This window comes from Labrus mixtus, chromosome 7, assembly GCF_963584025.1.
Source record: "Labrus mixtus chromosome 7, fLabMix1.1, whole genome shotgun sequence".
Classification (NCBI taxonomy): Eukaryota; Metazoa; Chordata; class Actinopteri; order Labriformes; family Labridae; genus Labrus; species Labrus mixtus.
Genome location: NC_083618.1, coordinates 5,402,108 through 5,430,018, shown reverse-complemented (window position 1 = coordinate 5,430,018; position 27,911 = coordinate 5,402,108). Strand labels below are relative to the sequence as shown.

At 41.3% G+C, this 27,911-nt stretch overlaps 1 protein-coding gene across 2 annotated transcripts in view; it reads left to right on the top strand.

Moving 5' to 3' along the window:
- Window positions 1-535: 535 nt before the first annotated feature.
- adamts9 (ADAM metallopeptidase with thrombospondin type 1 motif, 9) overlaps window positions 536-27,911 on the top strand; it is a 44,176-nt gene continuing 16,800 nt past the window's right edge. The window contains exons 1-28 of one of the 2 annotated variants that reach the window (XM_061042315.1): window positions 536-840; window positions 1,138-1,541; window positions 3,197-3,359; window positions 5,372-5,709; window positions 6,842-6,925; window positions 7,032-7,156; window positions 7,303-7,343; window positions 7,434-7,539; window positions 8,603-8,749; window positions 9,306-9,447; window positions 9,846-9,950; window positions 10,902-11,047; window positions 11,547-11,728; window positions 11,878-12,014; window positions 12,862-12,979; window positions 13,119-13,214; window positions 14,230-14,396; window positions 14,649-14,778; window positions 15,695-15,821; window positions 15,916-16,126; window positions 16,253-16,417; window positions 17,189-17,350; window positions 18,462-18,581; window positions 20,306-20,413; window positions 20,493-20,660; window positions 22,776-23,024; window positions 23,647-23,808; window positions 24,118-24,294. In XM_061042315.1, the coding sequence (XP_060898298.1) occupies window positions 744-840; window positions 1,138-1,541; window positions 3,197-3,359; window positions 5,372-5,709; window positions 6,842-6,925; window positions 7,032-7,156; window positions 7,303-7,343; window positions 7,434-7,539; window positions 8,603-8,749; window positions 9,306-9,447; window positions 9,846-9,950; window positions 10,902-11,047; window positions 11,547-11,728; window positions 11,878-12,014; window positions 12,862-12,979; window positions 13,119-13,214; window positions 14,230-14,396; window positions 14,649-14,778; window positions 15,695-15,821; window positions 15,916-16,126; window positions 16,253-16,417; window positions 17,189-17,350; window positions 18,462-18,581; window positions 20,306-20,413; window positions 20,493-20,660; window positions 22,776-23,024; window positions 23,647-23,808; window positions 24,118-24,294 (4,377 nt within the window). In that variant the 5' untranslated portion in view covers window positions 536-743. Of the gene's footprint in view, window positions 841-1,137; window positions 1,542-3,196; window positions 3,360-5,371; window positions 5,710-6,841; window positions 6,926-7,031; window positions 7,157-7,302; window positions 7,344-7,433; window positions 7,540-8,602; window positions 8,750-9,305; window positions 9,448-9,845; window positions 9,951-10,901; window positions 11,048-11,546; window positions 11,729-11,877; window positions 12,015-12,861; window positions 12,980-13,118; window positions 13,215-14,229; window positions 14,397-14,648; window positions 14,779-15,694; window positions 15,822-15,915; window positions 16,127-16,252; window positions 16,418-17,188; window positions 17,351-18,461; window positions 18,582-20,305; window positions 20,414-20,492; window positions 20,661-22,775; window positions 23,025-23,646; window positions 23,809-24,117; window positions 26,677-27,911 lie in introns of those variants that run through there. The other variant, XM_061042316.1, reaches the window with a different exon arrangement.

Here is a 27,911-nt window from a genome sequence, read left to right as displayed (position 1 = left end):
CGCTGCTTGCCAGTTTGCATTTTGTCACCCTGTGATCCCATGAACTTCTAAGTATACAGCACTGCCCAGATTATCTAGCTTGTGGCCCCAGGGCAGGCATTTCCTATATGGGCCCCACCTCACTGTCATGGTCACCAGACGGCTCTGCACACTGTGGAACCACTCACAAAAGTAATCGAATGGATTTGAGTATGTCAATGTGTATTTCAAACTTTGCCTACAGTATCATGCATAATAACAAAGTCAGTTAATTGGGTCATGCAATGGGGGCCCTGAGTGTGGATCCTGCATTGGCTGATGTTAACCTGTAAAACAGCCTGGGTGTAACCAGGACAAAATGAGCAACTCAGTCACTGATCATATCACATCATCCAAAGTGGATATAAGTGACCACTCATGTCACTACACAGTACACGGGAGTGGCCTCATTGTATCACCAGGGTACCTTGCATGAATGATCCCGCCCCTCGCTGGGAAGAAAGCTGCACAGGCTTGCAGCGGAGCCCATCGTAGTTGACTGTTCGAGCAGCCCACCCCTCTCTGCAGTATGCATGTTCGTCAGGGAATCCGCGAAGCGCTCACGTTCCAGCAGTGTACTTCCCCGGCCAGAGACCATCTACCAAAGAGCCGAGGATAATAAAAGTGGATGTGGCAGACAGGAGGCGGAAAGCCCGGAGTGACCGGAGGAATACACTATTACTACAGGAATACAGGCTGCCACTCTCCTCTGAACGTGGACAATCATGCATGTGCTCTTCTGGGGCTTGGGGTTCCTGCTATTCCCTGATTTCTTGAATGTGGTCGCATCTACGGGGAAATTGCTTTTGAACTCAAGCACAGGTAATGTATGCCGCTATGACAACCCGAGCATTTTTTTCTGTCAGGAAGTTGTTTTCTTACACGGAGGGCAGAGAATGAATGAGTTTTGAATGGAGCCAAGCACATGAGTTGCAGCACTTTCTAGTACCTAAAGTCCACTATCTTCTACTTGCACAGCTAAAAAAAAACAGCCTGAGAAGGAATACATTAACAATCATAATCAATCTATTCACACACCTGCGTTCTTTGCTTTTTTTTACTGATGCTACTGGACTACAGAATACTTAATAATGCCATTCATCTGCTTCTATTCCTCAGTAAAAGACCAGATCGGCGTTTATGAGATTGTAACACCGGTGCGGGTGAATGAAGCCGGTGACAAGTTTCCAACCAGTGTGCACTTCAAGAGAAAAAGACGAAGTTTGGACGACAGCACTGGGAATACTACGGATCACTGGGCCTCGCCAAATATTCACTACAGGATATCTGCTTTTGGACAGAATTATCACCTCAATCTCACGCTGGATTCGGGATTTATCGCCCCTCTTTACACTGTGACAGTACTTGGAGTACCCAGAGGAGATAACATAACGGATTTTGCAACAGATGGGGAGGTAGAGGAGGATGAGGAGGAGGACACGGAGTTAAGGCACTGCTTCTATAAGGGACAAGTAAATGCAGAAGCAGAACATGCCGCGGTCATCAGTTTGTGCTCCGGACTGGTGAGTTTTTACGCACGGTTAGACTGCATGTGATGACTTTACGACCGGGTGTTTTACTTTTCCGCCCCTAGTATTAAGGGGCCATTATTGCTTAAACAAGACAGAAGTTTGCCTTGGCATACAAAAAACAACAAATGTTATTTTGCAAAAAGTTGGCACGCATTGTATTTGTATCTATGAAAATATCAAAGTCAAACTTCATTTTTGCACTTTAAGTATGCTTTGATTTAATAATAAATATGCACACTAGTTGAACATTTCCTTCTAAAGAATAAAAACACTTTTAAGCAAGTTGCTCTGCCTAAAGTGAAGCTAGATTAAAAAAAAAAGAAGAAAATCATTTAAAAAAAAGTTGGAGACTCATACAGCCAACTCGTTAAAGATTTTATTCGCAATAGGACCCTTTTTTGTGATACTGCCAGAGGCTAATAAGCTTCCAAAATATTGAACTGTTCCGATTCGTGATGGTCCCAGATCCTTTGCCTATAGTCAAGTTCAATGAACACCTCTGCTCCAAATCTTGCCTCCATTCCTCGTTCTCCCGGCTGCTGGTGACGTATTTACGCACGCTAGTACAGCGGGAGTACGGGTTGTACTGACGTCATCACAAACTGGTCCCACTCCCAGGCTTGCAGACGCATTAGTGCAGGAGCAGAGCATTGCACTCTTGAGGTTAACCATAAAAAACAGTTGTAAAAAAGAAGGGGTTTATGATATAAATGCTGTGTTCTGCAAACAGCTTAAACTAGAAGAGATTACTTTATGGAGTATTGTTTCTTCAAGTCCTCCAAGTGCAAACTTATTTTTAAATCGGCAATACTGCTGGTGGCCAACATTGTATTGTAATTTTACTGTGCACCCTAAAAGGTAAGGGATGTAGGAATTCCCGGTTGCCTTGCCAGCTCCCCGGGTCAATCAAGGTGCACAGTAGTAGGAATAGTGTTTTTCTCAGCAGGATGTAAGCAAGAATCTTCTTCTCGTTCCCACTTGCTGATGGATAGCCAACTCTGCTGCAAATGTTTGCACATGCAGGAAATGTTCTGTTTTTCTTATTGTAATTTTTGTCATACTATATTATGATGAATTATTAATGTTGCCCGTGCCAACTTGTATGAACCTGAACCAACAGGGCATCCAAATGTGCTTGAGGTTGCACTTATCTTATCAGTGACATCATAGACCTCCAAGTCACACAGTCTCAATTTAACTGGCTAAATACTAAATACTAGGCTTTCAGCATGCTTGCCAAGAAGATATAGCCCCTCTACTTTCCTGATAGTCATCACAGGTCTCCCGTTTATTCTTTTCCTCCTGTTTTGAAACCATTCTTACTTGCATGCAAATTCACTCATTTCACCTTTTTTAATGCCCTCAGGTCTTGGCAGCTCTTATTTTCTCTGGCCTATTTACTGAACAACGAAAAGGCAACATTCCCCCGTTGCTTGCCATAACTTTACTTTTCTTCAGTAAAAAAAAAAATATATATATTATATTATATACATATATACATACAATATAATATACATTATAGTTGAAGTGTTTATTATCTTACACACAGGACGTGTGTTTGTTTACCCTGTGTTGTTTCTGAAAAATGAATTAGTTTAGCAGGACACCAACTTCTGTGCATATTTTTACATTTTTTTCCTTTCCAGCTTGGCACTTTCAGGTCTCCAGATGGGGAGTATTTTGTTGAACCCCTACACAGCTATCAAGGAGAAGACTATGAAGAGGAACACACAAAACCTCATATTGTATACAGGAAGAGTGCACCCAAGAAACAATCATCTGGGGAGAACTCAGCTTGTGACACTTCAGGTACAGTGAACATTTTCGGGGTTAGCAGAAATGTACTGAAAAAAATATCAAGCATTTGCTCAAATAGATGTCATTTCAGCTGTAATGCATACACATACAGTATACTCACTATCACAAACACACATGCACAGCTCCTGTAACCAGTATAGATTCAGAGCAATGGGGGGCTTTAGCACATCGGTTGACTCAAGCATCTGCGTCAGTTACACTTTTCTAGATAACCAGCACAATTTTGCTTCCGGGCATGGGTCTCTCAGGGGCTATATGCACAAAAGACAGTCTGAATGTGATTGTATCAAGTCAGGGATGCAAGTTTCTTCCATGGCATACATGTGGATTCTAAGTAAAGTGTTTGCTGTTGGTGTGTCTCTGTGTATGTGGGCCATGACTTTTGAATTAGTTCTCACAGATACAAGCATTGTGTTACCCCAAGTTCTCTACAGTCAGTTCTAGCATGAACTGACAATGTCATACTAAGTCATTTTATCAAGCTAGTGAAGTATGGCACTATAGAAATACTTCCAGTCTATCTTGGTTAACATACAATAAATCCATCTATGTCTAGTGGTAAAGAAAATGAAGAAATTGGCTCTGCAGAAAAGCTCTCCTCCTGTTAAAATAGTACACACTCTTACACTTTTACTTTGAATAAAATGAAAGTAATAGATTAATATGAAGAGGCTTCAGAAAACTGAACGCTATGAATTTAGTATCATAATGCTGATGAAGCCTCTGAAATGTTTTAATGGTATGACAGTGGGATGGCACTGTTTCATTTGAATGTTTATTCCATCTGTAGGCACAATATAATAGCAAAATGACCAAATCAGAGTGAAGGTATGTTGTGAATGTGAACTATCTTAGTTCATAGCCTGCCTGACTGTTCTCTGTCTACAGCTGCAGTACAGTAGTGATGAAGCTTTCCAACTCTCACACAGGAAAAGTCATTTTGAAGTTCACCCTTGTATCTTCCCATCTCAGTTTACTGGCTGAACTTCCTGTTGACTCTTGTACTTCCTCTGCCTCTTTGATAAGAAAGTCGAATAGACCCACTGCCATGAACACGTAGTGTAAATTTTATAATTAAGTCATGCCAACTTAAAGCTGCCAAATAATCCCAATTTTGAAGACAAATAAATCTTCTGCAGGCAGATGTTTGGCTTTACTGTATATGTCAATGTTCGTGTGTGCATGTGTGTGTGTGCTTGCGTGCATGCATGCGTGTGTGTTTGTTTTTTGCCTATACTTGTTTTATATATGTGTGTGTTTGTGTTCCTCCTTTTTGGCTGGCACCACAGTATGTTTGTGTGCATGTGCGTGTGTGATATCATAGCCTGAAGGAAGATACATTTGACCCACTTTTGCCCAAGTCTGTTTTGTATTTGTACAGAACTTGACTATAACCTTGTACATTTTAAGGAGTAGCAAATTGTTCTAAATCAGTTCTAAATAATGTTACCCACCCCTCTGCTGTAGTCCAGCTCAATGCTGGTGGTCCAGAAGAGTGATCTGCATGTGATAAAAGAAAAATGGCATTCAGGACTTTTGTTGCCGTGTCATGATCAAAATCAGACCTAATTCCCCTGATTGTTGAGATTTATTGCTGCCCAGTTGTTGAACTGCCTTCTTTTGGTTTGCGAACGGCAGTTTGTGCTCCATTGTTTTATGGCTGGGTGCCAGGTTTACCTAGTCTGAACTCTTTGCCCTCCTCCCCTCCTCTGAAAGAGGGAGAGAGAAATAAAAGGGATTCCAGGCAGCATTCATTTGTCAACCCACTCATTGAGCAACAATAAACAAAAGAGCAATGGAGGCAGCAACATATTTTAACAATACCCACTTCTAGACAGCCAACTCACTTCAATTCATCTCAATTTTAGAATTAAGGCTTAGTTCTATGTCAAAAACATATTTTTACGCGTACATCTCTTTTTTATTTGTTGAATGTATGTCCTACCATTCCTTCATCTTTGTGTATTTATACATGCTTCTTTCTTTCTGACTTCTCTCACTAGGACACAAACAGAGACAGAAGAGACAAAAGCTTAAAAGAAGGCAAGTGGCTGGAGTGACCACTGTGTCCAACGCAGCCCCTGTGGTCAGTGCGGGTATATTCAGTGACTTGGAGTCACTGAGTGCCAGCCTCGCCAGCGATCCTCTGCTCAGATCACAGAGCGGCAGTTCTAGCGCTCGACCATCAAATGATAGCAGCGGTGACTCAGGACCTCACAGGAGATCAAAGCGCTTCCTCTCCTACCCGCGCTTCGTTGAAGTCATGCTGGTGGCAGACAGCAAAATGGTTGAGCATCACGGCAGCAATCTACAGCACTACATACTCACATTAATGTCTATCGTAAGTACCTTTTCATTAAAAAGCTTGTGGATGCTTGTAGGGAATATGTGGTTGGTGAGGGTGGTTGGGAATTAAACGTGTGTTCATGTGCCTTAGTTATATGAACATAGAGTAACTTAGAATGTACATAAAGGTGCATTAAATGTATGTACCTGCTCAGCTGTGCTATTTGTGCTGCTAGTCAATCAGTCAGCCTTTCTTTTTTTTTTCTTTTTTTTTTTTTTTGGGGGGGGGGGGGGTGCATAGGAGGGAAAAGGGCAGCCCAGGGCAGGGGTAAACACCACTTTCAAACGACCAGGGGGAAGAGAGGGCAGCTTGAGGTAGACCCTTCCTGACAGCTTTGATGAATGTTAAAAATAAGCTCAGGTATGTCACATAGACTGCATACTCTCGTCCACTTCAAAAACCAGCTTCTGCAGGCGCCTGGGGCCGACAGTCCTCAGGAGGAGGCTGAGATGACCTATATTCTGTTCTTGGCAAAGGCTGCCTTCTCCACAGGGGTTCAGGCCATTATCAACTTGATCTTCAAATCAACCATATTCCCCGGTACCTGCTTGAAATTACTAGACTGTAGTCCATGATAGAAGCTACATCCACACTGTTAAGTCTCTGTTTTTAAAATGTAGAATGTATCCTACACATAAGCCTAGCATCCAGGTACAAACATGTTTTCAAACTTGCACAGCAGAGACTTGTGTCAATGCCGCTTTGATGTTTTTCACACTCATGGACTTTTTTTTTTTTTTTTTTCCATGCAAAAACAGAAACATTACAAAACATGACACAGAAGCTCTTTGGTTCATTTACTTGTTCATTGGTCCCCAACAGGCTTGATGTTGCCTTTGTTTGCTTGTGTTAATTTCAGCAACAGTTCCATCTTTTGCCCAGAGGATGTAAATGGGAAAATTGTGTTGCTTGAGTGTTAAAAATGTCTAGAGATTATTTCTGGAACAGTTTAAACATATTTTTTTTAAAGGAATACATACGTTTGGATGTAGTCAAAGTTTTCTGTTAATATACATTTTTCATGTATAGTGGGGTTCACTTTGTGAAAATATCAGAAAAGTCACTTATGTTGATACTAGTGTTAACCTCACAATGTTTGAGTTCATGTTTTGATTTCTTCATTCAGGTATCCTCGATCTACAAAGACCCCAGCATTGGCAACCTGATTAACATTGTGATTGTAAAGTTAGTAATAATAAACAATGAGCTGGTAAGCTTGTATTCATCTCCATTCTTCAGCATTTTAAACAAGTATGTCACTTACACACTCATCAATAAGTTGTGCCTTTGATTCTTACTCCCTGCATCTTTTTCAGGAAGGTCCAGTGATTTCTTTTAATGCACAGACCACTTTAAAGAACTTCTGCATTTGGCAACAGAGCCAGAACATCCTGGATGATAACCACCATTCCCATCACGACACCGCCATCCTCATCACCAGGTGCGAGAAATATATCAAGTTATCAATTTATTTGCTGCATGCTGTGGGTCTTGAATTGTCTAAATCTAATGTCCATCAAACTAAATCACATTGCTGTAATCATAACAGAGCCATTGATTGGCCAATTATTTGTGTCTTCACCTCAGGCAGGACATCTGTAGAGCGAGGGATAAGTGTGACACCCTTGGTACGTGGATTTGTTTTTGAATGTGCTTAAAGACTTTCATTCATAAATGTATACATCATGTGATTCAAAGCATTTTTTCCTCTTTTTCAGGACTTGCAGAGTTGGGGACCGTGTGTGATCCATACAGGAGCTGCAGCATAAGTGAGGATAATGGACTCAGCACTGCATTCACCATCGCCCACGAACTTGGCCATGTGTAAGCACAGTGTGTTTCCACTCATTGTTTACCTTGTGTGTGCCACTACTCCTGGCTGATGAGTTTTGGCTTCAGCAAGACATTTTTTAAACTGCAGAGGTCTTTCTAGGAATCCACACAAGCCTTGCTCACAGATGTGGATAATAGAATTTCACATTTGGACTAAGAAACAACAGCCGTTTATTCCCCTTTGTTTTCTGTGAGTTTTTGATCACATCTCCCAGCTGCCTGCCTTTCTTTTTGAGAGGAATGAGGAAAGAGTCTAGAAATTGGATTTTGCCAAATTTAAACAACTTTTCAGCAAACTGCATTGTCCAAAGTCCTGAGTCAGCTAGAGCTGGGGCACAGGGAGGCGTGTGTGTGTGTGTACATGTATAAGGATGGGTGGGGGTGGGTGGTCCTACAGTGGAGACTGTTACGGAACTTAACAGCCCTCATCACCTCTAATAAATTCTCCCATTAACCTCTAAACAAGAGGTGGGATTGTTCTATTCCATGTTTATCCGCATCAGGTGGTGACAACATGCGTTGGGACTGATTAGCCTCAGAGCTCAGTGTTGTATGGTACCTGTCAGGTGGGGAGCTGAGTAGCTCAGAAAGAGGACTGTGGTTATTGTGGTGTTGTACTTGGTCACCACCAACCAGGGTCTTATTATTCACCCTGCAGGGGCTTGAATGCTTATACTCACTGCGCTCTGATTTTCACATCACATTATTTGTTACACAGTTGCCAATTTTCATAATTTAATAATGTGCTGTTACCACAGGCAGGCAATACAAATGCTCTGCAATATTTTCAACATCAACCCTGAATGGGTTTCCCAAAGCCAGCAGCTTTAAAACTTTAAAGTTCCAGCCAGAAACAGTATAAACGCATTAATCACTATCCTACTGGTTTTTGTTTTATTCACTGCAACCAAAGAGTTTTCTTAGACAGCTGAGCATCTGTGTGGCATCAACTTCAATCACCAGAAGTAAAACCAGCAAAGTTCAGTTCAGTTCTCCTTGTGTCCTCCATGTTTTATAGAATCCTCAACGTTCTCTTGTGTTTTCTCTTTTATAGGTTTAACATGCCTCATGATGACAGTAATAAGTGTAAGGAGGATGGAGTTAAGATTCAGCAACATGTGATGGCTCCCACTCTGAACTACAACACAAACCCCTGGATGTGGTCCAAGTGTAGCAGGAAGTACATCACAGAGTTCCTCGAGTATGTCACTGTCTTTTCTTTCAAATAGATTAAAACATGCATGTTGATAAATATATTAAGATGATTTCTGCTGTTGAGGTGGAAATCTCACAGTAATCTTCTTCTGCATTTGAACCCACACAGAGTGCAGTGTGTTTACTTTGTACACAGTTGTTCTCCTTTTGGCAGCATCAGACACATTTCAGGATTATATACAGATTGTTGTTCATTCTTAGGGCTGTTACAGCCTCATCTCTTTAAAAGGCTCCTTAACCAACTGAGAATGATAAAGTAACTCTTTGCTGTAGGACGTAGTAAATAGTTCATGGAAAGGAATTTTTGAAATGCTACCTCATTTTAAGTGCTCCTTTTCCACCTAACTCTGAAGATACCAACACTAACTATATAAAAAACATAATTTCTTCAAGACTGTGAGCAAGCTGTGTGTCCAGTAGGGGCTCTATATATGTACAGAAAAAAATGACCTCTCCTGCTGTACTGAGTGTGTTTTTTGTTTGTTTGTGTCTCTTGTTTTTCCTTTTTTTCTTTAAGTCATTTTATTTTTATTTCTTAATAGCACAGGGTATGGTGAGTGCTTGCTCGATGAGCCCGTTTCTAGGCCATACAGTGTCTCACAGCAGCTGCCTGGACGCGTATACAATGTCAATAAACAGTGTGAGTTGATATTCGGGCCGGGAACGCAGGTGTGCCCCTATATGGTGAGTGGAGTTGATGTGTTAATCTAAACTGTCATGTTGTACATGTAGTTCTCTGAGAGAAGTGTCTTGTGTTATAATCATGTGCTGCAGAGATTCCTAGCAGATTTTCAAGTCTTCGGGTCATACACTATAGTAAACAACACTCGGATAGTACATTCGATGAATTTCAAAACATGTTATTTTATCACCTATAAACTCTGTTGATAACTCTGTTTGAAACCTGATTATGAAGAGGATCAGGCTCAAACCATCATATCAAACTATCTATTTAGAGCATATTTACTTTGTTGACCTTTTAAAGAATTTTGTAAGAATGTAAATACATAGTTGTCTTGTTGTTATGCTGGAACTTAAGGGTTAATGATGCATGTTTCTGTGTTTCTGTATGTGTTTCTCAGACCCAGTGTAGGAGGCTGTGGTGCACCAGTCCTGAGGGAGCTCAAAGAGGCTGCAGGACCCAGCACATGCCTTGGGCAGACGGCACTGACTGCTCCCCTGGAAAGGTATCAGAGTCATAAAATGAGTGGAAATGCAGACAGGTGCTTTAAGTGAGGCCATGTTTGTAGTTTTTAGATGAAAAAAAAATGGGTGTATGTATTATTTGTCGATAGAATGAGTGAGGATCAGGAGTTAGCCAGCTGAGCTGCGTTCAGTTGAAGCAGCAGTTTGAGTCATGTAGAGTTTTAACTCTCCATTATAACTCCACATTTCTATCCATTACATTGTGTGTTAGTTGTCATATGGTTCTGTGTTACAATCTGACAAGCTGTTCCACATTTCCTTTTTTTTAATCCTAAGGCTTTTTCAGTTAATTTAGAGTGGAAAAAAAACAAAGAAACTTGCCATTAACACATACTTCTCCTTTGGTCATTGAATATAACTAACATGTATGAAGGTGACATGGAGTCATAAATTCTGTGTTCTGTCTTAGTGAATCTTTGAAGTCTGACTTTCTTACCAACTCCCTACTTCCTGCCACTAGACTGAGAGCAGATCAAAGAACATAACATACATTGCAGTAAACACCAACCTCTCGTCCCATGACATGTCAGAGCAAAGCATACAAAAGAACTAATGTTTGAGTGTGTTTGCTGACGAGGGTAAGATTATCCTCCTGTTATGAGCTGAGATATATTTATTGACTGTGTGCGTGACATATACTTGTCTTCTCACAAGGCAGACCAAGCCGTGAACGTTTTTTTCAGTTCTTCTTTTTTTCCATTTGCTTCACTGTATAATTTCTCCCAGATTAGCATCAAAGCGTGGGAGAGCAGATAGATGTGTTGCCAGCTCTACGGATAAGATTTCATACGCTCACGCTGACTGTTTCTCTCCTTTTTTGACTTTCTCCTTCTCATGCTTATTTTTCTTTCAGTCACTCACCTCATCCCTCTCCTCTCGTGCCCTCGTTCGCGACATTAATCCGACTCTTTACTGTTTCTCTGTCATTGCAGCACTGCAAACATGGCCTGTGTATAGCCAAAGAGCATGACGCTGCACCTGTGGAGGGGGCATGGGGAGTTTGGAGTCCTTTTGGTACCTGTTCGCGAACGTGCGGCGGTGGAATCAAGATTGCTGTGCGCGAATGCAACCGACCCATGTGAGCAGTTCCTCCCTTTGTAGTCCTTCATGTCTAGTGGACCTTGTCTCTATCTTAGCTACCAAAGTCAATGTTGCATAGATCAAGCCTCCTTAAGGGAATTCTTTCCATAGCTGTTCATCAAGAAAGGCCTTCTGACCGCAGATCTTCCAGAGTGGTTTCCTGGTAAAAAATAAAGAGGTCACTGAGTTTCTTCCAAAGTTTAATTTTTCCCTGGTTTCATGGATCGAGAGAAAACTATGAGGCATGATGAGTCTGACGATGATAAAACATTGTCTTTCACACAATGTAGATATGAGTATTTGGCTAGTAGGTTAAAAGAAGAACAGGCAAATTTCAAATTTCAAGGTTCAAGGTTAATTTATTGTCATTCCAGAAACATGTGGTACATGAGAATTTTAATCTGTGTTTGAAAAATGTCTAGCATCTATCTATATTATTAAAATATACTAAATCAGACCAATGCTTAGCTAATTCAGCTCTCCAATCCTTCTCGCAGACCCAGGAATGGAGGGATGTATTGTGTTGGTCGCAGGATGAAGTTCCGTTCCTGTAACTCTGAGCCCTGCTCCAGGCAGAAGAAAGACTTCAGGGAGGAGCAATGTGCAGCTTTCGATGGCAGGCACTTTAACATCAACGGTCTACCTCCTAATGTTCGCTGGGTACCCAAGTACAGTGGAAGTAAGAACTTACTTTTTTTTCTGTTACTGGAATCCCGCTATCTCCTTTTTGCAAGTTGGTGTCACTTGTGCACAATGTACATCATTTAGTTCTGACATTGAAATGTATTGATATAAAGTTTTATGTTCTTGTTTTACCTTCCTGTTCAGTCCTGATGAAGGACAGGTGTAAGCTGTTCTGCAGGGTGGCCGGCAGCACAGCCTACTATCAGCTCAGGGACAGAGTCATTGATGGCACACCCTGCGGACCCGATACCAATGACATCTGTGTCCAGGGCCTGTGTAGGGTGAGTCTCCATACTTGTATATATCTAGAACTCTAGGTTTGAATGTATATGTACAGCTAAATGTGTCACAAAAACTCTATGTCCTACATATGACACTTGTTGCAGAGTTAGCATGTGGAGTTTTGTAGTCTTTGCAAAGATTTCATAATTTTTTCTGAAGCGTTTCCATCCTTTTCCAAACCAGACTGTGTTTATTGTTTTAGACCTTTGACAGATATAGTTTGAGTTTGACAGCTTGATTACTAACATACAGTGCACATCAATATGCTTCTTGAAGGAAGTAGTGGGCCACTCTGTGTACACTCTAAACCACACACAGTGTTTTAGTTGGATTGAGGTTCAGTAAGTTGGCTTTCTGGTCTCAGCAAGTGGATTTTCATTCATGCCGTGGCATTAAAACTAACTTTTCGTCCTTTAATATGGAATCAAAAGTATCCACAGCCAGCTAATTACAAGCAGAGCAGGTCATGCTATTTCCAGTGTGGTTTCTTGAAGGAAATCATTTTCACATGCTTGTCAGTGATACAAATGAAAGCAATAAGTTCTTGTGTAACCACTTTATGGTTCACTGGGTTCTCTTATGATCAGCATTACATCCATAAAGAAATAGTCATGGCCGAGTATATTAATCTGATAAACCGTCCTGCAACGACAGTATTGCACTCTAAAACTGAAGTGAAGAAAGAGTTATTCAATAGTCACAGCTGAAGGGTGGAAATAAATACAACATTGTCATGTATTATCTCTTATCCCTTTCCTACTGCTACCATTTATGCTGCTCCCTAATTACTCCTTTTATTATCTTATACCCCACCCACCACCCCAATCCAATATCTTAACTGAGCAGCAAGCAGGCTGTGACCATGTATTGAACTCTAAAGCCAGAAGGGACAAGTGTGGGGTGTGCGGAGGCGACAACTCTTCCTGCAAAACGGTGGCAGGCACCTTTAACATTGTCCGCTACGGTGAGCTACAGCTTCTTTCATTATATTGATGTATCACTGTTGGTAACTATAAATGATGTTTTTTATTTTCTCCATGGTGAGAGTGGATGTTGGCATAAAACTTACTATACTAATGACCAAAACCCATCACTTTTTGCAGGCTATAATGAAGTAGTACGAATACCCACTGGTGCTACAAATATAGATGTGCGTCAACACAGCTATTCAGGGAAACCGGAGGATGACAACTACCTCGGTAAGACATTCAACAACTAGTCTTTAGACACTACTGTTAGCCTAATATTTTCACAGTTAATCATCATCTGTTTACACGGTGTCAGGCCTCTTCTCACGTAATGTGAATGTAAAAGCGCCTTCTGTTTGCTATATCAAAGTTGGCACAGAGTGTGCACGCTAACATGTTAATGAGCCATAAGTTCTGTGGGTGTCATTCCAGCGAAGTCAGTGTCTCTTGTGTGTTTGTGCAGGTGTATACTTTCTTTGGCTCTTTAAATACGTTGCTTTCTGTACCATGTGTCTATCTGTCAGTCCGGATATCACTGCTTTACACTAATGGCTGCTTTGTCAGCTATTAGTCTACACGTTGGCAAGAGCAGGCTTATACTTGAGCTCAGAAAGCCCTTTGGCTACCATACCATCAAGGTCAAAATGTGTGTGTCTGCAGGAGAGTGCAAATCTGCAAATTGCTGTTGTTTTTGTGGTGTTTCTTAAGTTACACGTGTGTATGTGTGTGCATGTTTTTATTTGCCTTTTTTGCTTGATAATATGACAAGCTGTGTGTAAGAGCACAGCCATAAGGGGCCCAAAGTGGAGACGATTTGGCCGGAATAAGGGCCGCTCTCCACGGTCATATTAGTGTAATGTGTGAAATGGCGAGGAAAGTAAAGGCAGGAAATTAGCTCCATAATCGCATTAGGATGAATGAGTGCAGCAGACTGGCTGTTGAACAGAACAGGACACCCCTGGATGGGACTTCTCCAGGAATCCAGGATTATTTTTACCGCATAAGTCTTTACTGTTTCCTATTGCACGTGCCTTACTGTAAATGTAATGTTAGTCAACATGCTGTTAAGCAGCTCTGTCACATGGAAGCTATTGTTTAAGTCTAGCTGGTGACATAAAAACATAATTTCAATTTTTTTTTTAATGTGTATTATGTATATTTTCATGTCATATTCAGTAAAGCTCACTCCGGCTTTTTAAATGGGATCAAGCTGAGTTAGTGCTTTCTTTCTTTCTTGTCCCTGCAGCCATATCAAATAGCCGTGGAGAGTTCCTGCTTAATGGGGAGTTTGTGGTCAGCATGTTCAAAAGGGAAATCAAAGTGGGAAATGCTGTCATAGAGTACAGTGGCTCTGACCATGTCGTTGAGAGGATCAACTGTACTGAGCGCATTGAGGAGGAGATCATTGTCCAGGTAAGTGGTCCTTACAAAAGCCTTAAATGTGCCATGCAGGAGACGCCAAGCTAGAGTGCTTTTATGAGCAGTTAAACGACTGGATCCTGTGCGACCCAAAATATCATTTAGAGATATTTTGAATGCAAGAAAGTCTTTATGTTAATACGCTTTTACTTTTTAACTTTTGAATACATTGAGATCTATGATGTAAAGGAAAAAGATAATCTCACTATATTATAAAACATATCCCATTGCCTATATTTTGTACAGGTGCTGTCTGTGGGGAACCTTTACAACCCAGATGTCAGGTACTCCTTTAATATCCCCATAGAGGACAAACCTCAGCAGTTCTTCTGGGATGCCTATGGGCCCTGGCAGGAGTGCAGCCGTCTGTGCCAAGGTGAGGGGGAGGCACAAGGGGTTGGCACAGTGAGGTGAAGGGAGTCATCAATGATGAATGGTTTGGCAAGAATAAAAAATGAGATAGAACTGAGTATGGAGATGTGGGAACCGCTGAGACAGCCACTGATAGGGGAGAGAGAATTGACAGGTTCATGCTAGACATATAGGTCTGGAACAAGTGACTCAGGTTTGACCTCATAGAATGCTGCGGCAGTTTTCCGTCTTTGGCATGGCTGTGAATACATCAGAATATGTGGGTGTGCAGAGGCAGATTGCAGGTAAACTCGAAAACCTGCCATGTGTTATGACTCACAACACTTTGTCTGAGAACTTCTGTTTCCTTATTTTAAACTGGCTTGCTTAAATAACTAACAATAACTTCCAAAGAGAAATCATTGGGTTCACAAAGCAGGATACTGTTAACCTTTATTGTCATCTGCACTTTTACATATACCAATGTAAATGGCTCTCCTGGCAGTCTTCTAGCACAAACAAGCAAGGAGCTAATCTGAGCAAATCTCAGTCACATAACATATGTGACATTTTTTTTCCCTATTGGGTATGTTTGACCGAGATTCAGTGCAAGGTTGTCGACACATGAGACAAATTGCAACTTGTGTCAATGGAGTCCCAGTGTTTTACATTTATTGTTCTTGAGTGATGTTTTTTCTTAGCCATTTAGAAAACTTGCTGGTACTTACTGGAGCTGAGATGAGTCAAAAACATTAGTGGGGATCAATTTGAGGATGAAGATATGAAACTCAACCTTGAAACTGTACTCATGGGAGAGCTTAAGATATAGCAAATATGCATGTCTTTTGTTGTAATATTTCCATTTCATTCGGTTTACGGTAGTTCTGATTTCTTTTTTACTATATCCTCTTGTCTTAAGTTGCATTGATGTGTTTTTGTAGGAGAGCGCAAGCGGAAGATTCTCTGTAGCAGAGAGTCTGACAGGGTGGTGGTGTCAGACCAGAGGTGTCACGGTACAGCTAGACCCACTGTCATCACTGAGTCTTGCAACACTGAATGTGAACTCAGGTTTGTGTTTCATCTTAAACCAACCCAACAAGTCTTTCTTCACTTTGTCATTTAATACGTCTGATGTGGATTTGCCTGATTGCTCTTGATGCAGGTGGCATGTGGCTCGTAAAAGTGAGTGTACTGCCCAGTGTGGCCTGGGATATCGTACCCTGGAAATTTACTGTGCCAAAATCAGCCGTGCCGATGGGAAGACCCAGAAGGTTGACGACCGTTACTGTAGTGGTCAGCGCAAGCCTGATGACAAGGAAGGCTGCCATGGAGACTGCAATCCGGGTGGCTGGGAGTACTCCTCTTGGTCAGAGGTAAGATTGGTGTGGGAAACGTGGGGGTTTGTGTATTACTGTGATCCAGATGTTTGTCAAAGTTTATCCCGCATTGTGTATACGTGTTTACACTTCTTGATGTTCAAACTTTTCATTTTGCTGCAGTGCTCCAAGAGCTGTGGTGGGGGAACCCGCCGTCGAGGGGCAGTGTGCCGAAAGGCATCTGACGCTGGCGGCGATGAGAGCAAATGCAGTCAAAGAGACAAGCTGACCGTCCAACCCTGCAACGAATTCCTCTGTCCGCAATGGAAGACTGGAGACTGGTCTGAGGTCAGTTCTGCTCTTTATTTGTTTTCTAATAGGAAATGATACTACTGATGCTGATGGCATAAAGTATTTTATATAAAGAAAAGAAATAGAGTGAGTAGACTATGTATGATAACATTGTATACAATGTATATTAACACTGGAGTTTTTCTTATTTGGTTTAACCCGTATACATAGAAAAGAAACATATAAGAAAAAGGATTGTGTCCTATGTGAGTTTTTGTTAAGACATACAGATACATTAAGCTTGTGCATACATACATTTATCTGTGAGGACAACTACATTTGTTTATGTAGCTGCCTTGAGTCAATATAAAGAGAAACAGACTCAGTTGAAATACTGTAGTTTTAAGCCAACAGTGATGTGGGTGAAATGTAAAATCCCAGTGTTGATTGTGCATGTCTAAGCTTTAGGAGAGTTACTCCCCTCCCTCCTCTCGCTGTAGTGAGTGTTGGGAAATCTGTGATTGCAGGGTAAGATCATTCTTAACTGCTGTGCAGTTTACAAACTGTAGAGTGAGGTGCTTAGAAAGATTTGGCCTGCATTCCAGGAATATTTTAGATCTCCCATGTGGTGCTGCTAAATACAAACACCTACCCTGCACTGAATGCATAGGCACTGTACTCACACACATTTTTTCATAGTCTGCATGTCCTGCTCTCCTCAACACCAAACATGAACTGTCATGAACTGTAGTTCCAGCTCAATGACTGGGAACAATTATTGCTCTTGCACACTGTATACAAATCGATTTCTAAAACTCTTTCTTCCAGTGCCTTGTGACGTGTGGGAAAGGCTATAAGCATCGTCAGACATGGTGTCAGTTTGGTGAGGACCGTTTAGATGACCGCTTATGTGGCTCATCTAAACCAGAGTCTGTGCAGACTTGCCAGCAGCAGGAGTGTGCCTCTTGGCAGGTTGGACCCTGGGGACAGGTGAGTGTTGACAATACAGTACATACTATAGATCCTTTGTGGGGAAGGAGGGTAGGTACTGATGCATTGATACAGGCAGATAAGTCCTGATTTATACCCACTGTTAAAACAATCTATTTAAATACAGAACAGGGTTAACAGCAGTTCATGTCCTTGATCCTTAATAGTGCTGTTAGCCTTACTGATCAGATACTCCTTTCAAAATGACCCTGGTGACTAATAATCCAAATCATGCAATACTGTACTGTACATCTATGCTTGATGTAAGTCTTCAACTCAAAAACTGAGGTGTTGTTTTTTGCAATGCAATTAGGAGGTTTATTGAGACACATATCCACAGCCACTGCCTCTATATATAGTGATGCAGTGGTCAACCAGCTGATAGGAAGCCTCTTAGAGGCTTGAATTTAAGTACTTCTCATTCTGTGATAAATTACCGCAGATGTAAACAGGAGGACAGAGATAAGCTAAGCTCATCATTTAGCCCTATGCCCTTTTCTCACGCCCGCTGAAACACAGAGCACATCCTACCAAAATAAATAGACAAAAGCTATGGATGGCCTTGGTAGGCTTGTTCTTCGACAAAGCATTACACAGTGTGTTTTATATGCCGTATATAGTGTCTGTTTATGTTTGTCCGTGTCTGGCTCCGTCTCATTCGTGCACTGAGAACTCGACACCCAAGTATTTGAGATATTTTGTGCCCCCTCGTCAGAGGATGTGCACACGTTAAGGTATATTTGAAGTTGTTTAATGAAGCGTAGTCAAATTGTAGTTGAAGTTGCCGCCACACAAGTTTGACCCTGTTTCATTGGAGGCAGCGAAGCAGAAAAGAGAGCGGGGTAGGACCCTCTGACTCGGCAACAGTGGAAAAAGACACGTTTTATCTATATGAGCAAGCTTTCTCATGTATTTCATCTTTGAGATCTTATCAACTTGGAAAGAGGATCTTAGGATTTTTTATTTGTTGTTTTTTTTACTGGGTGTTGTTTTGTTGGCTCTGATGAGCCGTCTGTTTTCCCTGCAATCCTTGCCTTTTGCTCCTTTTTTATTTGCCTCACTGTTGCTTATGCTCCTCCACCTCTCCTTTTTTTTCCCTCTGTGAACCCAGTGCACTACCTCATGTGGGCCAGGCTACCAGATGCGAGCAGTGAAGTGTGTAGTTGGCTCTTATGGTGCTGTCATGGATGACACTGAATGTAATGCTGCCACCCGACCCACTGACACCCAGGTAAGGAGGGCAATATCTTCTTCCTTTATTGCATCATTTCTTATTTTATCTTCTTTTAACTATCTATCTTATTTTAAATTATTTGTTTTATCTATTTCTATATTTATCTTTATGTCAACCTTGTATGTGAGCAACGGCTGTTTGAATGTTAAGTCTCAAACTGATTTATACCGTGAGGAGAGGAGGAAGCATCCTTGTTCATAGAGACTGACACTCAAGCACACACAGACACACATATGTTTCCACCTGGTCTCAATAAAACGTTGTCTGGTCTACTGGGAAAGACTGAGGGGAGGGGAGGGTTTTAGCAACCCTTCTATTCCCACAAAGACACAAAACTCTCAGAATTCCTGAAAAAATGCTCGAGCAGTGAAGAATGACCCAAGTGTTATTCTTTAGAATAATCTTATCTTCTTTTCTAAGAGACATGTTATGCATCATGCCTATGCCCTGGTTTCAAAACATCCCTTACATGTGATAGGTTGACTAGAGACTTGATAACACACGTAATATTCTGCCTAATATTCAGTTACAAAAGTGATGCTAGACTTTAAAATAACTTTGTTTCTATTTATCTACTGGTAATGGTGCCTGAAAACATGTTGGCTGTTAGATAGTTTGACTCCCTCAGGATTGTAAGTATGGATTATTGTGTTGTCTTTACATGCCAAGAGATGCAAAGAAACCACAAAACTAGTTTTGAACTGAATAAATGATTTGTGTGATCACTGTGGGGTGTAAACCTATTTCAGAAGGCTGAGCATGCAAACTCAGGATGGGGCCCCCATGTAGTCCTAGTAGCTCTTAATTCCGGAGCCTGGGCCAGCAGAGTCAGTGACCCTGAAGCAGTCACCTCACCTCGTTGTGATTCAAACCAGCCAGCCATGAAGTGGGCCACCAGCTCAACAGTCCCGCCACCACCAGTCACCAAGCAGGCCTTAGAAAAAGAGGGGCAGGTCAATGGAGGTCTGAGAACAAGGATGAGAGAGGTGTAGCCAAGAGATGCCTTCCTCAGCACCTTAGAATAAAAACGAGATAAAGACTGAACCCACTACTCCGGCCTATTATATGATTTGTTAAAGCTTTAAAGTTGGAGAGTGCACTCGGTACTCACAGCCTCGTGATCATTTCAGTTAATGCATGTAAAATGTAAGTCGTAAAGGAAATGTGCAAAGAACTACTTCAAGCACTGCCATGACAGCTATTTGCATGGTTAGGAGGCAGAGTGTGGAATGTGGAGCCTGCTCAGAGCCTGTGCGACCTGATTAAGGCACTTTTCTAGAGATGTGGGGTCAGAGGGCACCAGAGGGCATGGGGGGGAAAAGAGAAAGGGCGGAAGGTGAGGGACAAGGGGGTGGATTAGGGGTGGAGTTTACAACCACGCCAGCATGGGCATTGGAGCCCTGAATACCACTCCACTATGACCTGTTATGACAGGGATCAGGGCTTTATGCTGAGTGGCTTACTGCCACAATCCATAGTTTGAACTGACTAGGGGGACCCTGATAGTGCTGTTTTGTTAAGGAGTTTGGGTGGTGGTATAACACAACTTCCCTCAAATGCATTGCAAGGGCAATATAGTATGACTTTAATGGCTGTCCCATGTCAAAGGAGTACCTCTGATATTCGTGGTATTTTGTGGTCAGGGACAGATGTTGTTACAGTGTATTCATTTTGTTAATCACTGCATAAATGGGTGTATGTGTGTGTCCTCCTTTCCACAGGACTGTGAACTGGCCCAGTGTCCCAGCAACCATCCTGTTCTCCCAGGGACCAAAGTCCCCTCCCACCAGAGCCACAAAACTCAGTGGAGATTTGGTTCCTGGACCCAGGTGGGTTGTCTTGTCACATCTGCCTCGCGTGTCTTTTTGTTGGTTTCCAGTTTCTTAACATTTCTCATCTTTACAACAGTGTAGTGCCAGTTGTGGCAAAGGGACACGAATGCGGTACGTGAGTTGCCGCGACAACCAGGGTGGTGTAGCAGAAGAGTCGGCGTGTGCCCACCTACCGAAACCCCCTGCTCGGGAAGTGTGTTCAGTAGTGGCCTGTGGACAGTGGAAGGTGCTGGAATGGACAGTGGTAAGATAACCACCCATTGGCATTGTTTATGTTGTTATCATACATTTTCTCACAATAATGATTTATATGCAGAGGGGTAAAGGGTGAAGTAGCTGCTCCCAAATATAAAGGCTCACTCAAATGTGTAGAGAACCGTTTCAGATAAATTTGGCATTTGTAAAACAATTTTCCATTTTAATCAGTGAGCCTTTTCTTTCAGATCTGCATCTCATTATACCGACAGCAGTGTTGTTTATCCTAAATTGCATGTCATCAGTATAGCCATCCAGATGTTTTCTTTTTCAAGGTTTATTTATTTAAGCATATTGTACATGATTGTTCTCCTACACTGACAATTAGTGCCTGCACATGCCACATAGATGTTTGTGCATAGAAAGAAGTAAAGAAAGGTGGACATCTGGAAAGAAAGAGTTTGTATGAAATGGAGCAAAAGAGAGATGCAGAGAGATACAGCTGGAGTGAGGAACACGTTTCTGAAGCTTTATAACGCAAGAGCTCCAGTGAGGGGCTCCAGTCGTGTTTACAGATGTTTCCCATCAGAGGCTTGGTGATGCAGTGTAACCAGACTGCTGGTCTGGTCACCATACACACACACACACACACACACACACACACACACACACACACACACACACACACACACATTCATACACACATGTACCACCAGGCAAAAGGTAATCAATGACCCCCCCCCCCAAAAAAGAATACAGTTCATCCCAAGGTCAGAAAGACTTTGGAGGCCTGTCCTAGCCCTTCGGACACACACACACACACACACACACACACACACACACACACACACACACACACACACACACACACACACACACACACAGGTTTTAGAGTAGACAACTGTTTCATAGATATAATAGATCAACTTATGTAAGACAGAGAATGGTCTCTGATTTAGAGGGGGCTTAGTGTGACACATTAGTTCTTGGCAGCATAAGTATCATGTATTTTTTCCTTTAAAGGAAGGTATGCAATTGGTCCTTAAAATCTGTACAGAATTGTCAGCCATAGCCAGAGCCATGGCCATTTGTTGTCATGTTAAACTTAAATGAGTTGCCATACTCACATTAAAATAAGCGTACCTTTAATTGGTTTTGAAGAAATGCAAAGATGAGCATTGTCATAGTTTTGTTTGTAGTAACATAAACTTTCAGTGGCTTGTCAGCGTGAAATGGGATCAGCACCTCAAGTTTCAAGTTTATCTGATTGTCATTCCATCCAGAGCGGCGTAACATACATACAGTGGAACAAACACTGCATTGCTCAACATCATTGCCTCACATCATTAGCAGGACTAAAAGAAACATGTCCTTTGGCAATTATTTAAAAATAACAAGAAAAAAAAAAAGTGCAATCAGTGGCAACATTAGAATTAGGCTTTAAAAACATATATGTTTGGAAATAACTTAAAAGGTAGCATGTTGAGTGGATTTCAGGAGCAGGGTGCTCGGCTGTGATGGAGTCTTATGGCCTTTGGAAAGAAACTCTCACTCATTCTCGATGTCTTAGCTTGAATGGAGCGATATCGCCTTCCAGACGGCAGCAGATCAAACACTCCATGTGCAGGGTGGCAAGACTCTCTGTCAATGCAGAGGGCTCTGTTCCTACATCTGTCTTCATATAGGTCCTGAATCGAGGTGGAGAGAGTCCCCTATGACGGTCTTCCCTGCCCCACAGGGTGTGATGCGCAGATTAGTTTTAATATCAGGACTGTGAAGAAATGTATTGAATTAAGTTGACAAAAATGTGTTGTGTGTGTGAATAATTATGCACCGCTTATAGCAAAAATGGATAAGACTTTGATCTCTTGCTGCTGCTTCCCAGAACTCATTTCACTTTAAATGTTGCGGCAAAACATTTATGCTGCTGTTAACCCATATCTAATTTAGAGAGCTTACAAAGACCTACATTGTTTGTTCTCAGTTAAGAAATACTCCTACTTGACTGCATCTGAAGTTTTTAGTTGTAGCTTGTTCTCTAGGACTACCTTATATTTCAAAGTTATTTCAAAGCCAAAACGTGGGTTAAAAATCCAATTCTGATGTTTGTCAAGATACAAATCTATATGAATAATCTCTTTACCCACTGGATATGTGTTTTCAGTGCTCAGTAACCTGTGGTCAGGGGAAGACAACACGCCAGGTACTCTGCGTCAACTACAGTGACCTAGAAGTGAATGTGAATGAGTGTGACCAAGATGATCGTCCCACCACAGAGCAGGACTGTGCTATGTCTCAGTGCCCCTCCCGCAGCAGTGATTCCCGACCCTTCCCATCCTCACCAAACACCGACACCAGGAACAACCTGCCACGCAGCCAATCCCACCAATGGCGGACTGGACCCTGGGGCGCGGTGAGGCATCTTGCATCTAGCATCATCAAAAATATTTCATAACAGCTAACAAGTAATATTCTGTATGAATTTGAGAGATGCACATGAAATTAGTTTTTCAGTTCTTTTTTCTCCAGGTCATTCCCTATTTTTAAGACAAGGCCTTATTTATTGTGATGTAACACCATTGGTCAGTGTAACCCAAAGTCACAGGCTCTTTCTCCCTCCCCCCTACTGTAGCCCTCAGCTGTTGTTTTTTTTTTTCTTAAAACAGGAGAAGTGATTATCTTTGTCCAAAAATAACTTTGACTTTTGAATAATTCTTGGAAGTAATCAAATCTATTTCTGGTGACTTTTCCTTCCTCTGTCCTGAGGAAGCAGCAACAGTCATGGTCAGTCTTTATATATGGGATGTCTTGGTCTCTGAATTTCTAATGGAGTGGGGCCTTTGTGGCTGTCAAAAGATTCCTCATAGTTCATATTTGTACACAAAAACACACTGATTTAGTCATTGAGCTGAGACTTGTACTTTGGTTGTTGACGCCTTTATTTCTTTATGAAATGTAAATAATATACAATACATGTAAATCCCTATTTACACCTGAGTTTAACAATGTGCACTATTTTCTCTCTGTAACATCAGTGTTCTAGCACATGTGCAGGAGGTTTCCAGCGGCGTGTCGTAGTGTGCCAGGATGAGAATGGGTACCCTGCCAATAGCTGTGAGGACCGCAGCCGGCCCAGTGAGCAACGGTCCTGTGAGTCGGGGCCATGTCCACAGTGGATCTATGGCAACTGGGGAGAGGTAAGACAAACACCACTTTACTGCTGTTTACATCAGAGCTCCCCCTGACAGACACATCTAGCATACAGAGACAGAGTGTAAAACTTACTGGCTAATTTATGTTCAAACAGTAACTTTGACTGCCAGATTTGCTTAATGTGTAGGTTTAGAATAACATTATAAATCCTTTAAGGCTCTGACTCATATTCTCCGCACTTGGCACGAGACAAATATTTTCTGAGAAAAGAGACAATACTTTTTTCGTAACTCTTCAAATTACTTTCCCTATGCCCACATGTAAACCACTATCTCTCCTACTGCTGTCTTCAGTGCACCAAGCCATGTGGAGGTGGGATAAAGACAAGGCTGGTCGTGTGTCAGCGTCCAAACGGGGAACGTTTCAATGATCTGAGCTGCGAAATCCATGACAAGCCACCAGATCGTGAGCAGTGCAATACTCAGCCATGCCCATCTAGCCCCCACTGGAGCACAGACCCATGGAGCTCGGTACGCTCATAAAAACTACTTTATACCTTGTTTGTCAACCTCACATTTGTACAAATACTGTTAGTCTCATTCTTTCACAAACAGTCTATGGTGCTCCTGCATTGGAGGAATGTAAATCCCACTACTCTCCTTTACTTTTAACCCCTCCACTTCTTGACCCTTGTTGGTGCCTGCAATCGGTCAACGTTTCCTCGAGATGTTTGGAGAGTTCATTTTGGTTGCACTTAAAAGGCAAAGATAGACTTACTTGTCATGCCAAAAAAGTACGACACCACAAAACCCTTCAGTGACAGCTGTGACCATAAGAACATTTTTTTAATCAGTCCACGTTCTCATACAACTGTTGAGCCTTGTTTTAGTCTTTTCATAAAATTCAGGATCACTTTGTATCGCAATCAAAATAGTTTTGTAAAATATTGTTTTGCTAAGATAATTTATTAAGATATTTTTCCTTTATATCTTTTGTATATAGCATTAACTTTGAAAGTGATTTATTTTGTGTCTTAGCTCTTTGTTTTCGCACATATAGCCAATCAATGTTTATATGCAAATACTGATGAATGTTTTTGTATATCAGGAATATACAGTACCATGCCTTGTTCTTTTATAATCCAAAGAATGGCCCATAATCTCCAAATATATGGTGCTTGACATTGTTGATGTTCTGTTTCTGACAATACAGCACCAACGTACACAGGGCCGTGAATTTTATATACAACTATGTACTACATACATTTTTGAAATGGCTATTGTTTCAAGAATTCAATTTGTCTCAAGGCACATGTGTTTTTTTAGAGAAGTTACTAATCTTATTTAGACACTTTATTTTACAGTTGATGTACATACCCTCTGCTATGAAACCATTCGTTTGGCCAAAATGACTTTGACACTGCAGCATCAATATTTTGACTCAAGAGTCTGTGAAATATCCAGTTTCAACTGTAAACAGCAGCAAACAGCAGCCGTACAGCGCTGTGAAATAAAGTGTCTCACCATGTTTGTGGTAATTAGAACTAATAGCCATTGTATTTGGCAGAGGCTTTTGACCCAGATTTCTTTGGTGTGGCCAAAACAATGAGTTGAAGGCTCTCTGCTCCAAAGGTGCTTGATATGAATATTTATATTGTGTTGGTTCATGTTTTCTTTGTAAAGTTAGTACTTGGAGTTGCTTAATATGCTATGCGCAACAATACCTCACTTGGAACAAAACACAACTCAACTAGCCATTAAACTATAATAACCTACACTATAGTGGTGCTTTGGCCAAACAAGGGAGATGATATATACATATATATATATATATATATACATTTCTATATATGTATATATCATATTCTGGTCAGCTGTGTGTGTTTTTTATTGCACATGGATTTTTGATGCTGACTTTTCTGTACTTATTTTCTTTACATTAGCAGTTAGTGGATTGATCCGCCTGATCAGCTAAATGCAAAGTGGATCACAGATTTGATGAAACAATGAGGAATTGTCTTCTAATGTCCAAACATCTGTCTCGACCTTTAAGAGAGTGTGCTGTTAAAATGTCCTGTTTGAACACATGATACCAGTGACCACAGGGGAAGTTAACAGTGTTTTGTATTCAGAGCTCTTACTCTGAGCCAACCTAATGTGTCTACCTCAGTCTCTGTTATGAAAGCCCCCCTGCCGTATCTTTCACTCCCGTGCACTGGAGGGGTTTTGGCTGGCTGACATAAAGCATGAGTTGTTTAGGCTTACCATTGCAGTTGATGGCCCTAAACACAAATCCAGGGTGTGTGTCAACTTCCACCTTTTAATTCTTCCAATCCTGCCCAGGGCAGTGAAAACTGATCCAGAATCTGTGGTTAGGGGCAGCTTTTTCTTGCAGCCCACCCAGTGGACTTCTCCCGGTCATAAATGTCTGTACTGACATCAAACCTTATTTTAAGGGCCTGTTAACACAGCAGTGAGTACATTTTTTTTTTTTTTTTTTACCACACATCATTTACTAACGAGAACTACCAGTTGTAATGACTTCCACGTGTGTGATTGTAAGGTAGTGTTAATGCAAATCTAGCTCAAATTGGGGAAGGAAGAGCAAAATATTACCTCAGCACATTCCATCATTCTTCATGGTGTCCTTCATCTTATTAGCAGTTTGGTTCAGACAGCAGTACAGATCCAACACTATATCAACAGGCTCTTGAAATAAGTATTTTGAATGTCTCTTATTCGCATATGGCAGTATTAGTCTGTGTTTCAAGAAGATTTCTGTACATTAATGTAATTACTTGTATTTATTGTTACTACATTATAATGTTATGTCAATATTTAATTTTTTATGAATTTGTTGGATTTTTGTTCATTTTCAGAAAAGGTTACGATTAAAGTGAAGTAGAGGGACTACCCAAGGCTTTTTCTTTCTTATTTGAACAAAACATCCTGGTAAAGTTTCAGATAATGGCTCGTAGTGTACAACATGATCGCTCATAATGAGATTCATTTTCTGTACTGTACACTACTTCCTGATACTTACTGATAGGTAAAAATGAAAAAAAGATATCAAGTTAGGGAATTGGGGTAACTTTATGCAGACTTATAAATGATCTATAGTCTGCATTTTCACTTACAAGTGTGTTTCCTATTGAGCAAAAAGACAGCTCTACATTTAGGAAAGATGAGGTCCATTTAAATGTATAAATCTGAAGGTCTTATTTCACAACTACCATTAACTCTTGTATCCTACACTCTGCAGACCTAATACCAAGACAAAGGCAATCCCTGTAGTCAATAGGATCAATGTCACTCATGTATTATGTAATAAAAGGACAAATATTTGTACATCCCTCCATATTAGAACTGCTTAACGAAACAAAGTATACTTTATTCATGAGGAAATCAAATTAAAAAGTTGTTCAAAATGACAATGATTCTATCTTGCATGGTCTCACTCTTTGCAACACTGTAGTTCAGCTTACATCCCTAACTTCATAATACTAACTCCAGCTTAAAGGTATTAACAGTGTGTTTGTCAATAAGGAAGTCTCCTTTATTATTCAGTGCTTTAAGCTTGGCTAAAAGATTTGAAAGACCTCATATAGACATTTAGCCTTCAAAGCATCTTTCGTGCCAAGCTTTCCAACATGGCCTTTCGTTGCGTCATGAAAATGCACAAATCACGGCGCAATATTCTTCATATTCAATGTGTGGTCTCCGCCGACTTCAACGCGAGAACAAGGGTGGTATAGTCTCTGCGGACTTCTTTGAGCGATTGTGCTTTCATTGTTGCCGTCAGGAGTTCAAAGCTCTTTCGGTCAAGGCAAATCTTTATCCTGTTTGACAACAGCTCAGTACACCATTCACTCTTAATGCCCACCCCGGCTCTTTCTGGGACGCCTGGTGACGCGTGCTACGCTATGAACTAGCTAGCGCCCTTTGGCCCTTCCTGTCAGGCCCCTCTACTCTGGACTAATGTGGGTTGATGACAGTGTACCAATGTTGGGGCCATTGACAGTGCCATGAATGAGGGGGGGCGCCAGTTAGACAATGCATTGGTGTATTGGTGGGTCAAGGGTCATGTTTGATCAGGGGAGGGGCCCCTTCCCGGTTCGCCCATTCAGCACAGACAGACTTCTGGGAAA